Source organism: Halichoeres trimaculatus, unplaced genomic scaffold (assembly GCF_033239565.1).
Source record: "Halichoeres trimaculatus isolate MK-OKI-2021-1 unplaced genomic scaffold, fHalTri1.1 fHalTri1_scaffold_2, whole genome shotgun sequence".
Lineage (NCBI taxonomy): Eukaryota > Metazoa > Chordata > Actinopteri > Labriformes > Labridae > Halichoeres > Halichoeres trimaculatus.
Window position 1 is genome coordinate 24483008 of NW_027437180.1, and position 20221 is coordinate 24503228.

At 38.2% G+C, this 20221-nt stretch overlaps 2 protein-coding genes and 1 long non-coding RNA gene across 4 annotated transcripts; 2 read left to right on the top strand and 1 right to left on the bottom strand.

The window, feature by feature from the left end:
- Positions 1-338: 338 nt before the first annotated feature.
- Positions 339-9021, bottom strand: anxa5b (annexin A5b). Its single transcript, XM_074689243.1, has 13 exons — positions 8902-9021; positions 8603-8647; positions 4694-4778; positions 4239-4333; positions 3236-3349; positions 3048-3138; positions 2773-2852; positions 2579-2629; positions 1987-2080; positions 1811-1906; positions 1652-1710; positions 877-999; positions 339-673 (listed from the first exon to the last, which is right to left on the bottom strand). Exons 2-13 carry the CDS (start codon positions 8603-8605, stop codon positions 611-613), a joined length of 954 nt encoding a protein of 317 aa, XP_074545344.1. The 5' UTR covers positions 8606-8647; positions 8902-9021; the 3' UTR covers positions 339-610.
- A 90-nt stretch (positions 9022-9111) lies between these two features.
- On the top strand, positions 9112-14644 carry LOC141785971 (uncharacterized). 2 transcript variants are annotated; one of them, XR_012597600.1, is made up of 5 exons: positions 9112-9263; positions 10162-10299; positions 12819-13000; positions 13077-13160; positions 13244-14644. It is a non-coding gene; the product is annotated as an uncharacterized LOC141785971 (long non-coding RNA). The 2 variants fall into 2 exon arrangements; XR_012597599.1 differs by having other exon boundaries at positions 13077-14644.
- A 1134-nt stretch (positions 14645-15778) lies between these two features.
- uchl1 (ubiquitin carboxyl-terminal esterase L1 (ubiquitin thiolesterase)) lies at positions 15779-20017 on the top strand. The gene is made up of 7 exons (XM_074664628.1): positions 15779-15959; positions 16369-16510; positions 16787-16872; positions 17261-17308; positions 17523-17592; positions 17677-17735; positions 18927-20017. The coding sequence occupies exons 1-7, from the start codon at positions 15834-15836 to the stop codon at positions 19008-19010; spliced, it is 615 nt and encodes a 204-aa protein (XP_074520729.1). The 5' UTR covers positions 15779-15833; the 3' UTR covers positions 19011-20017.
- Positions 20018-20221: the final 204 nt, after the last annotated feature.

Here is a 20221-nt window from a genome sequence, read left to right on the forward strand (position 1 = left end):
CACTTGACTTATAAAAAGTATATTTTGGATTCCTACACTTTTTTGTGTGTGTTAAATCAAATGAAACTTTTTAAGTGCTAAAGCTGGTACTACTTCTACTATTGCGTTTTAAAATGACTAAATGTGCTTAATTTAATTGTGCACACAAAAGTATGAGACAATAGATGATCTGATGCGTTCAGGAAATCCATCAAAGCTGCTCTTGTGGCTCCCTCTAGTGGCTTTCAGTGGTCATTTCATGGATACACAGTCTCAGTACAGAGGAGGAGCTGAGAGATAATCAAGCAATGAGAGATAGTACTTCATCATCTGCATTTTTTATTGCATGTATTAATTCTGCCATGCAAAGTGCAAACAAAAAACAACTGTGGTCTCTTACTAAAGCATTGCATCATGTATAAATGGTATAATTAGAGTCATATTGAAGACATTAGTCAGCCAAAAGCTGTGATGGACGTTTAAAAAAAAAGGAAATGTTAGCTACCTTTCAAAGACATTACTCAAAGTCATAGTTTTAAAAAGACCTGATGAGGCCACCTCTGTCAAACATGAGAGGTTAAGAGAAGAGGCACTTCAGGTGTGGTTCCTGTTTTACTGTTTGACAGCGTGGTTACGCGTCGTCTCCACCACAGAGCAGCAGTAAAGCCTTTCTGTAGTCTCCGCCAGTATCTCCCTGCAGCACAAGAACAAGATACAAAGGTGATGATTCCTGAAGTTGTTTTTGGTCATTCATAAAAGTGGATCATACAGGTGTATGTGTGTGTGTGTGTGTGTGTGTGTGTGTGTGTGTGTGTGTGTGTGTGTGTGTGTGTGTGTGTGTGTGTGTGTGTGTGTGTGTGTGTGTGTGTGTGTGTGTGTGTGTATGTGTGTGTGTACCTTGATCATGGAATGCAGGGAGCAGGGAAACAACCTCCTGAACTCCTTTCTGATGTCCAACATGTCCACCTCGCTGCGAGATGCCATCACTCTAATCAAGGTGTTGTCATCAGTTCCTAAACCCTTGAGGAAACAAACAGAAATGTGATGAATGTGTGTTATAATTAATGTATTTTAAATATCAAAAACTGTTTATCTATTTTTCATTAAACAATAAAAAATACTGCATCTGGATAGGCACCTTATTAAAATCACTGAGTGGTCAGCTAAAATGATGTATTATTTTATGTTTGTAACCTAGAGGCAGTGAAATTAGTTTTTAAAACGAAAACAGACACTTTTTTCACCCTAAAACCTTATACTCCTTATTTGTACATCCATAAGTGATTGAGCAATGTTACTTTTTCTTTTGTAGAAAATGTCATGATCTGCAGTCCCCTTGATGGCCACCAGAGGCTGGCTACAAAAGTGAGTCAATACCATACCAAGTCTACAGCCACATTTGATAAAATACTGACTGTAAAAATCAAGACTTTTTTTTTTTCCTGTTGATTTTTAAAGAAATTACACCCACTATAACTGTGCTAATGGATATAAAACAAAACAGTCAACATAAATACACATTTAAGGATTTACCTAAATACATAAATGAATGAAAATTTCTCAGTTTCTGATTTAAAGCACCTAAAGCTTTTTAAACTGACTGCTTTTACACAGGTTTTGTATAAAACCATTGACAGTAGATTGGTCGTTCCAGACATCCTTGTTGTCTTACTTTCATGGCGTAGTAAAGAGTCTCAGCAAAGTAGGCTGGAACACTCCTGGCACACTTGACTGTTAAAGACAGAAGACATCCAAGGTTTGAACACAGGTTATTGATAAATCGTCAAGGTCAGATAAAAAAAAAAGGAGTGATTCTGGGGTAGTTTCATACCAACAGCTAGAAGCAGATCTCTCAGGGCTCCAGAAGTTTCCCTCTTAATGCTCTCCTCCATCTCGTACCCGGTCATCTTCATGTAAGCACTAAATACTGAAACACACAAGTTCAGGATGAGTTTGGCCATCCTGTGAAAGCTGCGAAAAAAGTTTTTGCTACTTTTTCATTCTCACCTTCTCTGAGATGTTCAGCGCTCCGGTTTCCAAGGATGGTGACGAATGATTGTTCGTCGGTGCCAAACTTCTCCTCACCAGCTTTGAAGAGGGCCTGCAATCACAGAGACACATGGGCTCACATCACACATGAAAAATGAAAAAAAGAGCTTGGCAACCTTCATACTAACTTTGTAGGCATGTTATGAAGCAATGAAAGTATTGTTTGATTGCTTTCAAATACATTAAAAATGGTTTATATAAAATAAACAAAACTGGATTCAACCTGACCAGAGGATAAATACATGCAAAATAATCAACACTCTTTCAATAATTTTGTTAGGCTATAACTGGAATATAGTTTTTCAAACCTCGACCCAATGACCTCTTTATATGGTGTAACCTGCTCCCTCCACTAGATGGCAGTATAACAACTTTAAAATTAACAATGCAAACCACATGTCCCACCTCTAAATCACACAACCAGACCTCAAAGGCCAGAACTTAGGTCCTCTTCATAAAACCATGTGACTGTCACACATTCCAAACAGAAGCACAAAGACACCATTGATGGTGAAGAGCAGAGTCATGCATCAATAAACAGCTGACTCACCTGAGCATCACTAGTAATCTTATCCTGCTGAATCCCTGTCTGCCTGTTAGCCTGAGGAGGGACAAAAATCTCAGTTATGAGGGGAGAGATGAGGAGACACGAGACAATGAGAAGAGGAAAGAAAAGAGGGAAGGGGAGACAGGAAAGATGTGAAAGAGAAGATGAGGAGGAACATGATCGATGAGGAGTTATACCTGCAGCAGAATGACTAGAAGCCTCTTGAAGTGACCAGAGGTGTCACCTGCCACATCCTCCTCAAGGTTGTCATCGTACTCTGAATGAAGGAAAACAATTATTACTTTTGGATTTAATTGTTCTACATCAGGTTATGTCAGGCTTTGTTTGAAAACAATGTTTTCAGTAGACAATTTTCGTGGAATAAATTCCAACACTCTTATGTCAGAATGCAGCATTTTTCTGTTTTGTATGAGTTTTGTAAGTCTGTATGTGTGTGTTCATGTGTGTTTACCCTGTCTGTAGGCAGCGATGATTTCCTTCACCTGCTGAGGTGTCCTGGAGGCGAGGATCTCCACCAAAACCTTCTCATCAGTTCCTGCCCCCTGCAGGTCAGATGTGGAATCACCACATGAAACATCATTTTCCTAACTCTCCATGTATTATACATCATGTCTAATATGTGACAATCACATCACTTACCTTGATGGCATTGCGGAGACAGGTCACATCATAAGCAAGGGGTGCAGTCATCAAAGCCACAATCAGGGTCTCAAATTTGCCCCCAAGCTCTCCCTTCAGGTCATTAATCAGATCCTGCATAAAGAACAAGATGTACTCAGAGTGAATTCTGGACCTTTATGGTGAAGGGTTTTATGGTTGATGCATGTGGTAAAAATACTCTTAATGGTTTGGGTTATCTTGTCATGTCACATATTTGGATTTTCTGCTGATGACCTGTTCTGTACAAACTGTGACGTTCTGAGCATGTCAGGCTGCAGCTTTAATGCTGTGACTGAGGCAACAAAGTTTGAAGCTTCAGTATGTATGCATAAAGGCACAACTGTAGGTCCTGTTTCAGTTTTTATAACCTTCTGAGCATTCATCTCTCTACTTCATGAGTGCTCTGAAAGTTTCTCAATAATCTGAACCCTATTTGTGGCTTTGCCTCTTGTTCTGCTCAAATAGCTTACCAGGCCTTTGAAGATATGCTTAAGATCAAAAACACCCTCATGACTAGTTGGCAAATTGTCAGTGTGCTTAGCCCAGTTTAGCATGAAGACTAGAAACAGCTACAACTGTTTTCAATTTTTTAGGATGTTAAGGCTTGCAGTGAGGAGCACAGACAAACTGTAGAGGTTAGCCAGGAGGCTAAAGGCCTACCTTGAAACCACCTCTTTGCCTCTTACTCAATCAAAAATTAAGATGAGTCACCATTCTCAGTTAAATATTCCAACTGACTCTAATTAATGCCCCACAGCATTCACGTTCTGACAAACCCTATTCTTATCAACAAAACTGATCTTGTCACTACCCACAGGTATAAATACAGAAAATTCTTATGGATAAGACAGAGCCACAGGGATGCTTGTCTTCCATCGTGTCAGAAAGGTGTGAGCATTGTGCCACAGAAGTTCATCCAAAGCATCTGTGCAGTATGTCATGTGTGTGATCATGTGTTTCACAGCTGTGAATGTGATCCAACCTTTCCAAACAGAGTTTTGTACGTGGCCTTGATCTCCTGCCTCTGGGAGTTGCTGCGGGCCGTCAACAGCTGCAAGATGGCATCCTCATCGGTCCCTATGACAACCACAATGATTACTCACCCAAACAGGAAGTGTTTGTTTAGCATGCTCTGTGTGTCACAGTTGATGATAGTTTTTTTTCTAAACCATATAATCATAACCCACAGTAGGAGTAAGAGGATGAGTTTGCTGACAATAACTCAAGCTTTATTGCCCCTCGTGGTTTTATGACTCACTGCTGCATGGGCGGAGTTTTGTACAGGCAACACTGGTTACTATGGTAACAGTTCAGAGAGAGACTCCCAACATAAAGCTCTTATTGGCCTCTTGTACCTGTAGTACTCACTCGTACGCCTTCAACGTATCACATTACACAGTGCTGACAGGCATGGTACAAACAAAGTGAGCATCTTACCTAGTCCCTTCATTGCTTTCTTCAGGGCCTCAGCATCTGCACTGGCGTTGAAGTTTGCACTGGGTTTGATGGTTCCTCTGAAAGCCTGCGACACAGAAGAAAAAAGAGTGGTGGATTAGTGGTACTGGAGCTCTTTGCTGCGGCTTAAAATACATTAAAATATTCCATGGACTGGAATAGATAGACTACACAAGTCAAGACAAACCATGGCACAGAGGCTATAATAAGAAACACAGAAGTAGCATTAGTTCTAACTTTGGGATTTTCTATATTTTTATAATGATAATAACATGAATAAATAATTCAACATAAAAAAAGACTTATTTCATGATGAGATAAAAATGTGTTTCTTTTTTTTATTAATCTATATCAACTCTCACTACAGTTTCAAATTATTTCCTAAAAGTGGCTATCAACATTTTTAAAAACAGCATATCAAGTTTCCAGCAGACTTTTATAGGCAGTTTGGATGTGTTCTCATCTTTATGTTGACTATCTAAATCAAAGGCCTGCTTTGTCACAGCTTCTTTACTCTTTTGCTGCAAAATAAGTAGAGTCACTCTGTCCTTATCTATATACTCAAAGCATGTTGACTTTATTTACGCTTGTTTAATTTGTCCCGCACCTAGTCAGTACGTCAGAAGAAATGGTTCTGCTTGCTTATCAAGATGTACCAGATGTAACATCAACATAATACCATACTAAATCAATTGTAAGTTTGAAGAAGTTGGCATGTATGGTTTTAGAATCCTTGTATGCATAAATTCATCAAATATTTTGCATCTTTAAAGCACTATGCTAAATAAATGTAAAGAGTCATGCATGCACTGTATTTCTGACACCATTAAGGACTTTTAAACTGCTTGATGAAACTTAATTGTGTATACATTAAGTCTCACTGACTATAACCAAGATGTTTTATGTGCAAGGACACCTCTAATACTTCCCTCCTTTTAGACAGGCTGAATGAGCATAATGACTAACAGCTGCATGAAGCAGATGTGTATACAAGCTCATATTAAACCACTTTGTTCATTCAGTCTTCTTTCATAACCAGCGTCACACATCCCTTTTTAGCCTTTTTATCCTCTTTGCCTGACATTTGTGAATTTATTTAAATATAATGGATAAAGTAAAAGTAAAAATGTAAGTCAGAATGATTATATGGCAACATCATATTTCAAAACAGAATGAGGCTCAGTGAAGACAGGCAGAATGCAGAGGGCAGGGATAATTTGTCTGTAATGTCTGTGACATTGTTGAACTCATCCCAGACACTCCCGTGAAACATATACAATGAAATGGAAAAATGTTTTATTTCATGGATAAAGATGTTTTATGCGGAAAACCACAGGAATGTCTCTGGAATCTTGACCCTGAAATCTGGTGGAAAAAAAACCGAGTGGCTGTTAACAGCCTGAACTCTGTCTCTCTCTGCAGGAAGGAACGCCAACATGTCCACGAGTTTTCTATAAACACACTCAGCACCTCTAGCTAAACAAAATCTAATCAGAGTGCAGAAGGTGGCTTGGACTGAAAGATATTCAGACAACAACACCACTCAATGCAGATCACGTTATCTGGAATGTTAGAGGCAGGTTTGACATAAGTTTGGAACGAGTTCAGACATGACTTGAGGCGGGGGTCTCTGATGGAGGTATGCTGACCCACCATAAGTAAACAAAGACTGTCACAGCTGCTATCTAGGCTTCAGAGTACAGACAGTGGCACCATACAGGTCTTATCACAGCAGTAATGACCACAGAGACGCCCTGTAATCAATAGTTACAGCTGTTAAAGCAGAAGTTTCATATCATGATGTCAAAAATAAGTTTTATGACTAACTGACCTGCTATTTAAGAGCTTTTATGTCTTTATGTCTTTCACAGGTTGAGGAACAGTGTAGACCTTATTTGATTTTCAAATTCCCATTCCCTGTCAAGTTTTTCCAGACTTCCCCCTGCATGATTTACTGTTTTAATCAAGGCAATGACCAAAAGGAAATGTCCAAGGCCACACGGTAAAAATGGCATTGAGAAATTTAGATTAACACATATTGTGGTTTTTTTTTAAGCTAAGGGGTTTATCCTTTGACAGTTACTGCAAATATTGATCAATACACACATATGGGTAATAACAAATATTGGTTCTGAAGGGGCACACGGATAATTTTAAGACTGGAAAAGGTAGGAATGTATAAGACAATTCAAAGGAGTTATTGCATAACTTAAAACATGTCTGGAAGAAGCACAGTCCCTCTATCTAGAAACATACCACAGAAGATGGTAATCGGACACTAAAAGACTTTCACTATGTTAGGCCAGATGGAAAGTACAAGATGCTGGCTGCTTCAACTGCCTTCCACCCTTTCCCAAAGGAACACCAAGGATGAAACATCTGATATTAAAGTTTTGTTTGCTTCATGAAAAATTACTCAACAAAATGCCATTGATTCCTTTGTAAGTGAAAGTAATTGCAGTTGTTTCATTGTTTGATTAAAGCTTTGATATGCATATTTGGATACAACTCTGCACATGAAGAACAAGTCTGGGGGATCATAAAATGTTTGAATGGGAACATTTGTCAGGATGACAACAACATACTCTGGAAGCAGTTTTCAGAACACTGTGTACAAGAACATATGGGGCATAGCATCTTTTACAAAATATATCAACTTCATTGAGAAAAGCATCACATTATCAGAAAATGTTATACAATCTTTAATCGTTTTAGCACAGCAGCACTGCTTGGAATCAGGATATCGGTCAGTTTGACTAAAGCAAAAAACACATTCATTTCTTCTGTTGTATTTTGAGAACATAAAAAAGTGAAGTTGCAAGTTGAAGTTGTTCATTTGGGCTGAAAGTATGTTTGACTGACAGTTTTCGCCACTCAGTGTAAGGGTGTGGCTTTCTGGCTTTATGTGTTTCTGATATTTCTTTTGACACCTTTTCAGTCTATGACACAGAGGAATCTGCTTTTTCACTTTCACTTATTGATAGAATCATTTTTTCTTGTTTTAGTCTTTTGTGGCTAAAACAAAAAACTCTATGGGAAACCCAGATAACTATCAGTGATGTTTTAAGTCTCAAATTAGTCCTATATCTAAAGAAGCCCCGTTAAATCATCTGATACTGGAGGAAAGTTCCCTTTAAGGCTCTGTAACAAATGGATCATCATAAATACAAAATGTTTTTCTATGGCTCCACCCTGACAAAGAGGAAGAAAACTGATTCCCCTTTAAAAGAGGGAGGGCCATTTTAAACTTCAGGCGAGACGTGGAAAAGAGTGTGTATTAAACGCAGACACACAGACACACAGAGAAGAGGAGAGACCCACCCATATGGACCAGAGCCTGCATGAGTCATACACCAAACTTCCCTAACTTCTCCCTAAATGAAACCTCTGTACAACCTCACAAGCAAACACGCACAACTGCACAGACTACATAAAGTAAAAAGTAGTGTTACGAAAGTCACCAATGAACTGTTCAATCCTGAAATCTACCTTAGTAAAAGAGCGGCTCATTGAACTGAATGTTCAAGCTTGCTGAGCAAACAGTTTCCTTTATCTATGACAGATGTTCTGCTACATCTGCAGAAAGTAGGTTATTGTACCTTTTTTTTAGTAATACATTCAAACAAACTCTAGTGTTTTAGCAACAGGAAATACAGAAGTCAGACTGTGTTCATTCTGTCTGACTTTACGACTCTATTTTCAGTTATGTAATAAAAAATGTGGGCGTTGTCTTTAAGTTCAGAGGGTATTGTCACTCACACATTTGCATAAATAACGGACTTCACGGACAATAAGTTTTTGGACCATCCGATCAGCATGAATTAAGATCTATTGATCTTCTGATCTGAGATGACAGCAAAAAAAAGATCATGTGAAATAAAAATGACTCACCATTTTGACAGTCTCGGAGGTTTCTTCGGCGATAAGAGAAAAAGTCTGTTGAGTGGAGAAAAAGTCAGTCCAACTGTTTTGTTAATCAAACATGTATTAAAAACTTTTCCTGCCTAGTTTCCATTCACTGCCTCCCTTTCTGTGCCCTCCAATCCAACATTAGCGGAAGCTGTCAAACTTGCCCGCAGCAGACATGTCTCCTTTTCGTCCTCAGGTAGACTCTGGATGTCCTCACTCACCTGGCTGATGCTCGTCAACGTTTATTTCATAGTCTGAAAGTTTCGCTGAAATGAACTCACCTCAGAATGGCAGCTGTCAGATGGAGCTCAGGGAGCAGACCCAGCAGAGAAGGAAGAGAGGAAGAGAAGAAGGGAGAGCAGCAGAAAACCCACTCGGAAATACTCTCCGATGTGCGCGTGAGTGTATGCGCTCGCGCGTGTGAGCCACACCCCGGTGCGCACGGAGTGGCACAGCCCCGCTCCTGCCGCATTCTGGGTAATGTTGTTTAAAGGTGTTGTGGAGCTGCCTTGGTTTCAAACATGGCGTTTGATGAAAGTGGAAGTTTGTTGAAATCTTTTTGTGTTTTCTTTTTGTTTTCTGAGTGAGGAGGGTTTTTTTTTTTCATTTCAGAGATCAAACTAAAGGCAGGAACACTCTACAGGTGAGTGACACCTCACCACTTATAGATGATAGACTGACTGTTTTGAAGAAGGTTTTACCCTTTTGGTCTCTCACTTGAAAACTGGGAACGTCTACTGCTATGAATGTTTAATGTTAAAGTGTTTATATCAATCGTCTTCCCTGTTATTGTTCTAAGATAGCCTAATTCAAATCCTGAGCTTTCTACATTTAGAATTTGCTTGGTAATGTAGGACCTGTTGACCTGTAAGACAATGTTTGGGCTGTATATTGAAAAACCAAATCTGCAGAGCTATCATACAGTTTTGTCAAAGGAGACCAGACAGAAATAGTGTATATATTAACTCAAAAAAATTGGTTAAATGACGAAAAGCACCATTTTGGGGGCTTAAAAAGTTGTGTAACAGTTTTAACACTAAACCCTCAGCCTTTAAAAGTCAGGGGGATTTTGTACTAACACAATATGACCCAATTAATGTGAAAAGCCATTCTACAAAACACACAGACATGCTCATTTACAGGGATAAATCATCATCTTTTTCATCTTTGGCTGTATTAAAGAATCTCTCTCCGCTGTTTCTTTGAAACTGGTTTGTAGCTTTAGCTTCTAAAAAATCAGTGAATGCAAAAGCAAAAAGTTCAGATGCAATAAGGGGGTTATAGGTAGTGTTAAATCTCAAGTCTGTCATTCACTTCACTGAAGAAGGCTCTCTGCCTGAACTACACCCACCAAACCTGATAAAATGCTACCATGTAGACCACAATTTCCCTCTTTCCCTCCAAACTGCAGCAGGCAGACCAAGGACCTGTGTTTATGTTTATTCGTGTATGGATGCACTGATGACAGAAGTCAAATTACATTTGTTCTATCATTATTCCCTCTATATTTATATTTGTATTTTTACTTGTGTTTTGTTTAGGTCAAATCATTGTTATCCGCCCTTCTCCATCCACTGTCCATTGAGCACATTTTGCAATAAAACCTGAAACTAACCGCCAACATCACCCTGACACTTGTGAGGAAACTTGGAGCGGATCAGCAATGGAAACATGTCAAGGTAATGACACTTAAAACACCTGTGTGACAATAATAAAATAGGAATATATATTCTTGTGAAGTCAGTATGAACCTTTTTGGCCTGTGAAACTGCTTGTGGAGTCCTGTGTTGATATGTGAATCTCATCATATGTTCCATGTACCACTCCCACCCCACCAGGAATATGACTTTTTCAGGGAGGTAGGCTATCTAACCATTTACTTGTTACAGTCATTGAACCATTAAATACTTTAGATTTCCCCATTTTACCTCTAAGCATTTCAATCATTTATTCACTGATGACAATATTTGTGGTTAATTATGAGCAAATATTTGATTTGTTCACTGTAAAAGTTGCTTTATTGTAGACAGGCTTGAGATAACATTAGAGTTGAAATTCTCTGGAAATATATTGACACTATGCTGTAGACATGTGCTGCTTTAACTGCTGCAGAGATTAAATAACCAAAAACATGGTACAGGGAGACATGAGACAATCTTTTACTCTTTTAGTTTCAGTTAGCTTTGAACCACAAAATACAAAGCACATTAAAACTACAAAAGCAGATGTACACGTATGGTAGAAACTTATAATTGGCTGATATGAAAATCTCAGCTAAGAGATGTCTTACAGGGGATATTGATCACTTAAACCACCTATGAGTGTTCACAAACAAAACAGTTAAGAGTGGGAAAATGAAACAACAAAGCCATGTTGCTGGAGCAGTGATTAAACTTTTCAAAGTGATGAACAACATTGATTTATCGAAATATAACTGAAATTCCTGGTCTTAGGTTAGAGGTAAAGCTTTTAAATCAGCTTTAAATTCTGAAACATCCCAAGAAACAAAGAGAAAATAAGAAATGAATGCTCTTATCTGTGGGTTCATGGCTTCTTACACTGAACACATTGTCACCTGATCCTCTGTTAATGTTAATATATTGAGTGATCAAGCTTGAAGGTCAAGCTAACAATGGGCTGACACACAGGAGCAGAGTCTGTTTACACTGGGCTCACGCACACAAGTTAAGACAATATACATAAATCATTCTCCCTGAGGAGTTTATCCGTTAACAACCTTCATTGAACAGACATGCAATGGGTTGAGAACAAGTAATGTTCAATAATTTATGTAACATACACTGTAAAGCAAGACACATGCTGCAAGAACAATGCTGAAGAATGATTACTTGACATTAAGACATCAGGTGGAGACTAACACTGAAACTGGTTCATTGTCACGGGGGTTGAGCTGAATGAAGAACCTTATCTTAGAAATTGGATTTGATGAGTAGTATGTCTGCTATTAGTGCTACTGAGTGTGTGTCACCACTGGCATGTATGGCATCTTAGAGAAATGTTAATATACTACCAAGTTAACTAGAGATAGAACCACAAATCAATTATAACAAAGGGGCTGAACAGAGAGAAAGAGATAAGAAGAGAGGGATAGACTTTTACTTAACTTTTACAAAACACACACTGTTTGCTTTCACATCACTGAGGTGTATGTGGGAACTTTCATTTCAAGAGGGGAAAAAGAGCTCCTTTCAAAGTGCTTTTAGAATTAATCCATGATCCTAAAAACTGCACACTCAGATGACAGCAATCTTTGGCTGTTATATTGGAGATGCAAATGCTACTCAATAATTGCCTAAAACAGTATCAGACCGTACACTTTCCACCACAGCCCCTCTTGTCTGACTTTGTAACAACAGTTGCTCTCCACAAACAGAGCTCTTTATCACAGTTGTCGTATGACCATATCAGTTCAACATGATCACAGACTCAGTTCCATAAGTAACTATAGTTAACCTTAACTCTCTCCATGGCAACCGGACAAACGCCATCTAGTGGAGGAGATAATGTAGCAGAGACTTTTAAATATCACAATTGTTATTCTTTTGGCAAAACATTGTATGAATTAACTTAAGTATTAATGAGAATAGCAAATAATTAATAGTGCTCCTTATAATATTGTTTTTCTTTTGCTATCTCTATGTAGCTTTTGTTCTTAAAGGAACAAGGGGCAATGTACAAAGGGGATTTAACCAAGAGGTGCAACACTACAGAATTTCAAGAATTTATTTTTAGTTGAACACATAGTTATGAATTATGACATACATACAATGAGTCAAGAGCTCTTAACTCTTCCCACAAATAAAGATTTTTTTTTTTTTTATCATAGATTTATATGTTAGACTTTTGATACATTTATATCTTCAAATGTTTTGGGGATTATTTGCTTTATCCATCCAAATAATATCCAGAAGCCCCATCACATCAACTGATTTTTTTTTCAAAATCTAGACAATGGTACACTTTACATCCCGTGTACTCTAAGTGACTATAAACGAAAACAGCAAACCTTTCCCTAAAAGGTTGTTCTTTTACAGCACTTGTTAACAAGGTTGAAAAAACATCATACCACAGTTTAGCTTTTGGAATATAACAGACTTCACAAAAATGCACATCGACACATACAAACTGGCAGAATAATAAGTAGATCATAATGTCTTGTCACCTTCTGTCTCTGTAGCGATGTGATTGTTGAAGCAAGATCTGCAGAAACAGAGCTAAGGACATGCAGAGTAACATAAAGAGACAGAAGTACACCACAATACTCCATCCCCATCCTGCTGGTAAAGGAGGAACACCCTTCACCCCCACAAACACTGCTGGAATTGGCATAATAGTGTGCACAGGAGGCATGAGATGAAGGTCAGTTTCTTTTTCCAGTAGTTCCTCTTCGACAGTATGGAGAAATAATGGATACTGATGAGTTAATTTGGTTCAGTTGTCCACAGGTGAATACTGGGTATTTCTGTTCCAAAAATCCTCGAACATGCAGAACTTCCTGTAGCAAGAACAGATGATGATTGTGAGCAAGTTTCCTTTTCTTTAGAGATCCAAGAGATAAGGTCTTAATCACTGATGCCCATCTGATGGTATTTTTTCATCCAGGATCCAGCTGGATATCCTCTGAGCTGATGAGCATCCAAAATAATCAGTGTATTTTGTTGTTATATTCTCCGAGTGTCGAGAAAACAGGAAAAGTAGCAAAAATAGGCCACCTTTTCTTTCTTCTGCAGAATCTTCTTCTGACCACTTCTTTGTTTGTATTGTCCTGCTTTAAGCCACTTAAAACATTATTAAAACATGCAGACAGAGACGCGTATAGACTAGGGAAAATTTCACCACATACCAATAAACTGTGACCTTTGAACCCATCAACCCCACACTGCTCCATCTGTCTCAGTCTCTTTCTCTCTCACACACACACGCACAGCCATTGACTTCACCCTGCAGGTATGTTCTGTACCTTTTGGGTGCATTTTTCTTCACCTCTGATAGAAATAAAGACCCAAAGTCTTCTCTGAAAGAATAAGACATGTGTAATGCAAATAAAACACCACAACATTTTGCACTTATCAATATATGAAAAAGCCTACTGTATGGCATTTTTGTGAGTAAAGTGGTTACATTTATGATAGTAAATGATCAAACTTAGCAGAGGCTACACTCTTTCTTGGACTATCTAATTTCAGTTAGAACTCAGTGTAAAAAAATATGCACAGACATAATGAAATGTAACTCAAAAATTGGTTACATGTCAGTTATAGAGCCACTGAAAGTACTGATTACTGCAGCAGGGTTACAGTGCCACCAAGAGGAAGTCCAAGCAAGGAGCCACAGCCTAAATAAAAGAGACAGGAAGGCATACAGTGACTCAATTCACACCATCTTATTCTCACCAACAGAGACATGTATCAACATGAGCAATCAAGTGCTCATGCAAACAAGTGTTAATACTCACACCAACATGAACAAACAGGTGAAGAAAAACTGGGGAAACAGGAAATATTTAAACAAACAGAAACTATAAATTGAGCAAACTAACCAGACTGTAAATGTAGAGAGACATGCTTTACTCATATTCATATAAACTGTGCAAACATATAACTGAGTCAGTGTCAATGCATGATTTAAAACTTTGCCTAGTACTCCAAAGAGCACAACATGTTCCTCTTCACTGGCACTGTAGTGACACTCTCCACCATGGTCACATCTGGTAACTACAGACACACACATGGGCAAACCTGATATTGCAAGTATGGTGGATTTAAAACTCATTTGAAATAGTAAAATGTTTTGATTGGTAAATTGAAAAAAAAAAATGTGCAAAGAAGGTAATAGCTTTTAACCTCTCATTTAGATGTTCTTGTAGGGAAGGAGTACAGTAGCTCTTTTTTACCCTCAATATAATAACCAACCAGTGAATGAGTAAGGATGTGAGATTCTATAAACCCTACTTTTAAACTGTAGCTGACGGGGATATAAAGCTTTTCTCACACACAACACGTGTGTTTTCACAACACACATAGCAACAGCACACCTATTAAAAAGTAAATGAAGATACCACACTGTTTACATAGTTGATAAACTACAAGTTGATCATTGTACCTTTATTATCACGCACACTTTACATGTGAACGTGAATTAAACTGGTTGAATGACAATATAAGAGACCAATGACAACCAAAAGTAAAGGAAGAATGTGTTGTTTTTTTTACTTAAGCCCCAAGTCCAACCACAGTGTTGATAGTGAGTGATTTCTACGTCATGACTGTTTTTTTAGAAAGACTGATTTGCCAAGATCGGTCTCATTATGAGCGGTAAAATTCTGCAAAAAACATTTTTTGATAGAGTTTTCTGACTTATTTGGGGTATCACTAACCACTGCAACGTGAATGAGGCAGCAAGTAGCACTTGAAACACTTTATTGCTTTCCAATGGACTGATGAAACCTGTTCAACCTCGTTTATTGAACCGCATCACACCCCCCTGTCTGCCTGTAAGTGGTATGATCGACAGTATAAATTTGGGGTGCGCCGACTGCCCATCTGAACCAACAGCGACGGAAACCGACTGGGACGGCACTTCATCGAATTTGCAGAGTCACACCGAAACGTTGGCAAAATGGAGTGGACCCCTATGGAGATTAACCCCGAGGTGGGCAAAGTATTGTGTTTCCTAACTCAAAAATACCACATTGTGTTTTATGGCCACTTATGTGTATGTTTTATATCGTTTCAGATGCTGAACAAGGTGAGTAGAAACGTTAGACATGGAGAAACGGCGACATGTTGCTAACTGATTGAATCAACTGTCTGGTAAGTTTGTCAGTTAGCAAGCTAGTTCAAACCAAACTGTGACGACCGTTAAAATTTTACCAGACCAAGACGTTATAACCACGGCGTCAATACATCAAATTAAGTGACCCTAGTAATGGAAATGTTTTTGTTAAATATAAAAGAGGAGTGGATTAATCAAGTGAAGCGTGTATCTCAATTCATTCAGCGTCAGCATCCTTTCCACTTCAGTGCCGTGTGTCTCGACTAAGGGTGTGGTCGGGCTGGACCAATACAACGCAGCATCTTTGAACACCCTCAGTGGGAGTACTTTGTGGATGCCATGCATGTAGCATCTGATACTAAAACTGTTCAACCTATATTGAGATAACCTCTATTTTCTTGGTTGTGTGTTTCAGCTAATGAGCTCCCTTGGCGTGGGCGAAGGCTGGCGCTTTGTGGATGTGGTGGGGCTGGAGGGTGATCAACTCAACACCGTCCCAAAACCATGCTGTTCCTTGATGCTGCTCTTCCCACTGACACAACAGGTAACAACGGGGGTGGTTCGGGTGTACTACTTCCTGAAAGGAATGATACAGTCCGTCTGAGGTGGGGTGATTCTGAAGTGCAGGGAGGGCATGGAGACGTAAGCTTATGTGATTGGAAAAGCAGCCTGTGATGTTTGTAAGGAAATGAATCAGCAGATGCACGGATTTTATTCCCTCAATAAATAATAAGTAATTACCCTGTCAATATTAGACACCTGGTAACAAAAAATCAAACTAGAATAAGATAACAATGAAACCTTTCACACGTGGAACATTGTCAAAATAAAGTATTGTTTTATGTTTTAATATCACCACCTGAATTCATCCTCAAATTTTAAATGGCACACATTCGGTCTTGTTTAATGGGTGGAAGGCAATGACTGTCCTCTATGTGTATGTCTATATGTAGCATGAGTCTTTCAGAAAGCAGCAAGCAGACAAGATTTCAGGAGACGCCGAGGCTTATTTCCTGAAGCAGACCGGAGATAATTCCTGTGGCACCATCGCCCTGCTGCATACTGTGGCCAACAATAAAAACAAGCTAACATTTGGTGAGTGCATTACTCAGGAGCACTGGCAGTTAAGTAGAATACAGCTGTATCATTGATGTTGAATTTCATTTTTAGGTTAATACAGGGGTTATGCCAGAGCTTATTACTCTATTTAGTGAAATAGATAAAACAAAAAACTTTGATTTGTGGGAAAATATGCATAAGTCAAGTTTTTAAGTGGGTTGGTTAAACATTACTTGGTTTGACATGTGAGTTTTTAATGTAAAACACAAGTAAGTGCTACAAACTAATGGTTAGTGTTTTGTGTTTTTCCAGATAGTAGCTCAATCCTGAAAAAGTTTCTGGATGAGACCGCAAACATGTCTGCTGAAGACCGTGCCAAACATCTGGAGAAGAACCAGGTATACTAATGTATTCATTGTTGAACCTGCTCTGTGTTTTTCTATCACTTAACAAATAAAAGTATGTAAACAAGTTTACAGTTAATGTTGAAAAACCTGCACCCCTGTTTTTACACCTTTTTAATGAAAAATGCAGCACATTAAAAAACAAAACAAAAATATCCTGTACATTTTGTGGGTTTGGAAGAATGTAATTCTCATAACATATATGTTGTGTTTCATCCACTTGGGTCGCCATACACTTGTAAATCTCTTTACTTCTTGTAAGGGTGCTAAGAGCCAACAAGAAAACTCATTTCAAGACTGAATGGACAGTATGGTTTTTGCAACAGCAGTGATGACTATTCAAAGTGTTAAACTAACTTTTTATTTGTTACTTTCTCTCCAGGCAATCTGTGATGCTCACAATGACGTTGCACAGCAGGGCCAGTGTCGAGTAAGATCATAAACCACATAAACTACAGACTTCTCTTTTAGCTTTATTTATAAAGAATTGTATTGTAATTGCTTATGTAAATGAGACATGTGTAAGCTAATTTTATTGTTCACTGCAATAAGTTAGAGTATGGTACTCAAATGAGTAAAGCTACAGCCTTTTTTTCTATGAATGCATATATATAACATTTTATCTTTGAACTTAATTTTGACAGCCAGAAGCTGACAAAGTCAACTTCCACTTTATTGCTTTTGTCAACGTAAATGGACAACTGTACGAATTTGGTAAGTCTGTCGTCTCATTTTATAAATAACTGTTTGTGATTAGATGCTGTGGATTCCTCACTGTCTTTGATGTTTGGTTTCTAGATGGAAAAATGAATGGACCTGTGAATCATGGAGCTACCAAAGATGACTCGTTTGTAAAGGTAAGTATAGTGCTCAACACTCTCCTTTGGTTTTGAATATCTGAATTATACTTGTGGTACCTTCAAGAAAAAGATCTGTGATGAGTCATAGTATCAAAATGAAATAGGGAGTGGCAGTTCCTGAAAGTCTTGATTCAATCAATAAACTTGGCTAATGTTTGCTATCAAATCTCTACCATGGTTAAGTCTTTTACCCTCCGACACTGCCATCTGTAGGAGGGTGAAGAAAGGTTGTTACCTTTCAAATATGATAACATGCAAAATAGATGTGAAAAATCCTTAATGCTATCATGGTTGAGATTTTAGCAATGCTGCTTGCTGAAAGTTTCCCATTACATCTTAATAGCCTCTTCTAACAAATTATCCCCTGGTTATCAAACCGTTTTTAATGGACCATGATAATGATACATAGACAAAAGGGCGGCTGCAGTAGTTTTGGTATGCTCTGTCTCTGGAATGCAGTTTGGCACAGATGCACTGTCTGTTATTCTGGGACTAGCTCCATCAATTGTCACACCTGGTTTCATCGAGCTCTACATTAGTTTGTTCTCAAAGCTGGTGAAACTTCCCATAGCAAAAACTTAAAAATAAGTACAGTGATGGGATTAGTTTCCCAGTGTTCTGGCTTTCTTGCATGTTCACATAAGAGGTGGGGGGAATTTTTTTGATTCCTGCACCAAAATGTTTGATAAGTAGATTAATGACTTAAATGCGCTTTCTCCAGAGATGTATAAACAGAAGTTTGCTTTCCGTATTTGCTGCAGAAGTCAATGAAGGCCATGTTTCAGCTCAGCTTAGCAATTAAATGTGTTAATATCAAAGCACCACTAGAGGGCTCTATATACATTAAAATGTCATTGCCTCAGTAGATGAGAGCTACTTGTGAATTTTCAGATATTTTTAAAAGGAAAACAATTTTAGAGTTTCCTAAAATATAGATAATAGAATGGGGACAATGAAAAAGACTTCAGAAGCTTTATGAAAGGGTATGCTATGCTCAAGGTAGGGTCGATTCTCTTTCTTCTTATTGGATTACAGATCATAGAAGTGTAGTGTTGTTACAAGTTGTTGTTTTTTTGTTCACTTGTTTTGATTGGGTTGATGAACTTAAAGCTTTAAGATACATCGAAATAGATTAAACCAATTGTTGATTTCCTCTCCTTTTTAAAAAAAAATATTTTTCACATCCAGGATGCAGCCAAAGTGTGCCGTGGATTCATGGAGAGAGAGCAAGGCGAGGTCCGCTTCTCCGCTGTGGCTCTTTGTCAAAGTTAGATATTCAGTAGTAAACAAAACCAAATTGTAAACCAAAATGTCCCGGAGCATTTACATGGCAAACACAATCGGTAAGCATCCATAATGGCCTGTGAGAACACACATCTGCACACACTATGCACTATAAAGCACATGTTGTTTCCACACAGTGTACGCTCATCTCATGAACAAAGCATTCTTTAGCACATGTACACACAAACACAAACCCACCATCAAAGCCTTTTGTTCTGCTGACACTATCTGATACATGCTTGTCCAAACCTTTTATGTATCGTCATTCGGCAGTGAAATTTGTTAACACGAGGCTAGATCACACTCTGGCTTGTGTACATGTGTGTTGAGCATTAGGCTTTTTTTCCTCCTTAAGCTGTAGTCATTTGCGCATTTGTCCTGACTAATAAACGTTACTGAAAACCTTTTGTGCCAATAAAGAGGACAGTAAGGTCAAAGAAGAAAAGGCCACTTGAAATGCCTTCAGTTGCTGTGGGGTTGAGTTTATAAGGATCTGACATTCCTCAGAACAGCCCAAATGTATCCGTAGGAAGAATTTAACCATTGTTTGAAACAAGCACGCAACCTTTTGAGTGCTGTCTTTTGTGAAGCTGTGCTATTTTTCCGTAGAACTGAGGTTTTCTTTAACAAGTTGAGTTGAAAGTTCAAGAAGATGGTTTTCCTTTGAGTTCTGTTAGAATGTGTTTACTAGAGAATTCTTTTTGGTCTTTATTTTAAAATGGCAAAATGAAAAAGAAATTGCTTATCTGTCAACAATCAACAATTTCTCAATGACCAAATACACTCTATGTGTCTGAGGTCACGGAAGATAACTCCAAAGTGAGGGGCCATCAAATTCAAGTGCTACTTTATGCTGGGTGTGCAGTGCAGGGTGATTGTTCTGTATGTTTATGCTGTGCACCAATTGTTTACCTTTCTGCACTTTTGAATATGTTGCTGTAGCTCTACTAGTGATGCAGCTTTAGAAATTCAATAAAGCAACCATAAAACTTGAATATCATTTGTTTTGTGTCCTGCTTTTTTAAATACTTTTTTAATCTTCAGGAAATTTAAACAGTTAATCAAATCTTGATTATCTGTATACCTCACTAAAATCCACAATCTAACAGTAAATTACACAACTGAAAACACACGCAAAAGTAAATGATAAAGAGGTAATCATTGGTAGCTCTAAATCTTTCACCCTCTTGCTGTGAATG

What these genes read in the sequence shown, in the direction of transcription:
- anxa5b (XM_074689243.1), bottom strand. An exon ending in AGATTACTAGTGATGCTCAG is followed by an intron (nt 2,081 to 2,578) that starts GTGAGTCAGCTG and finishes CTGTGATTGCAG; the next exon opens with GCCCTCTTCAAAGCTGGTGA. An exon ending in CTCTTTACTACGCCATGAAA is followed by an intron (nt 1,000 to 1,651) that starts GTAAGACAACAA and finishes TGTTTCCTCAAG; the next exon opens with GGTTTAGGAACTGATGACAA.
- uchl1 (XM_074664628.1), top strand. Translation starts at nt 15,834, where the DNA reads ATGAGCTCCCTTGGCGTGGGCGAAGGCTGGCGCTTTGTGGATGTGGTG. An exon ending in TCTTCCCACTGACACAACAG is followed by an intron (nt 15,960 to 16,368) that starts GTAACAACGGGG and finishes GTCTATATGTAG; the next exon opens with CATGAGTCTTTCAGAAAGCA. An exon ending in AACATCTGGAGAAGAACCAG is followed by an intron (nt 16,873 to 17,260) that starts GTATACTAATGT and finishes CTTTCTCTCCAG; the next exon opens with GCAATCTGTGATGCTCACAA.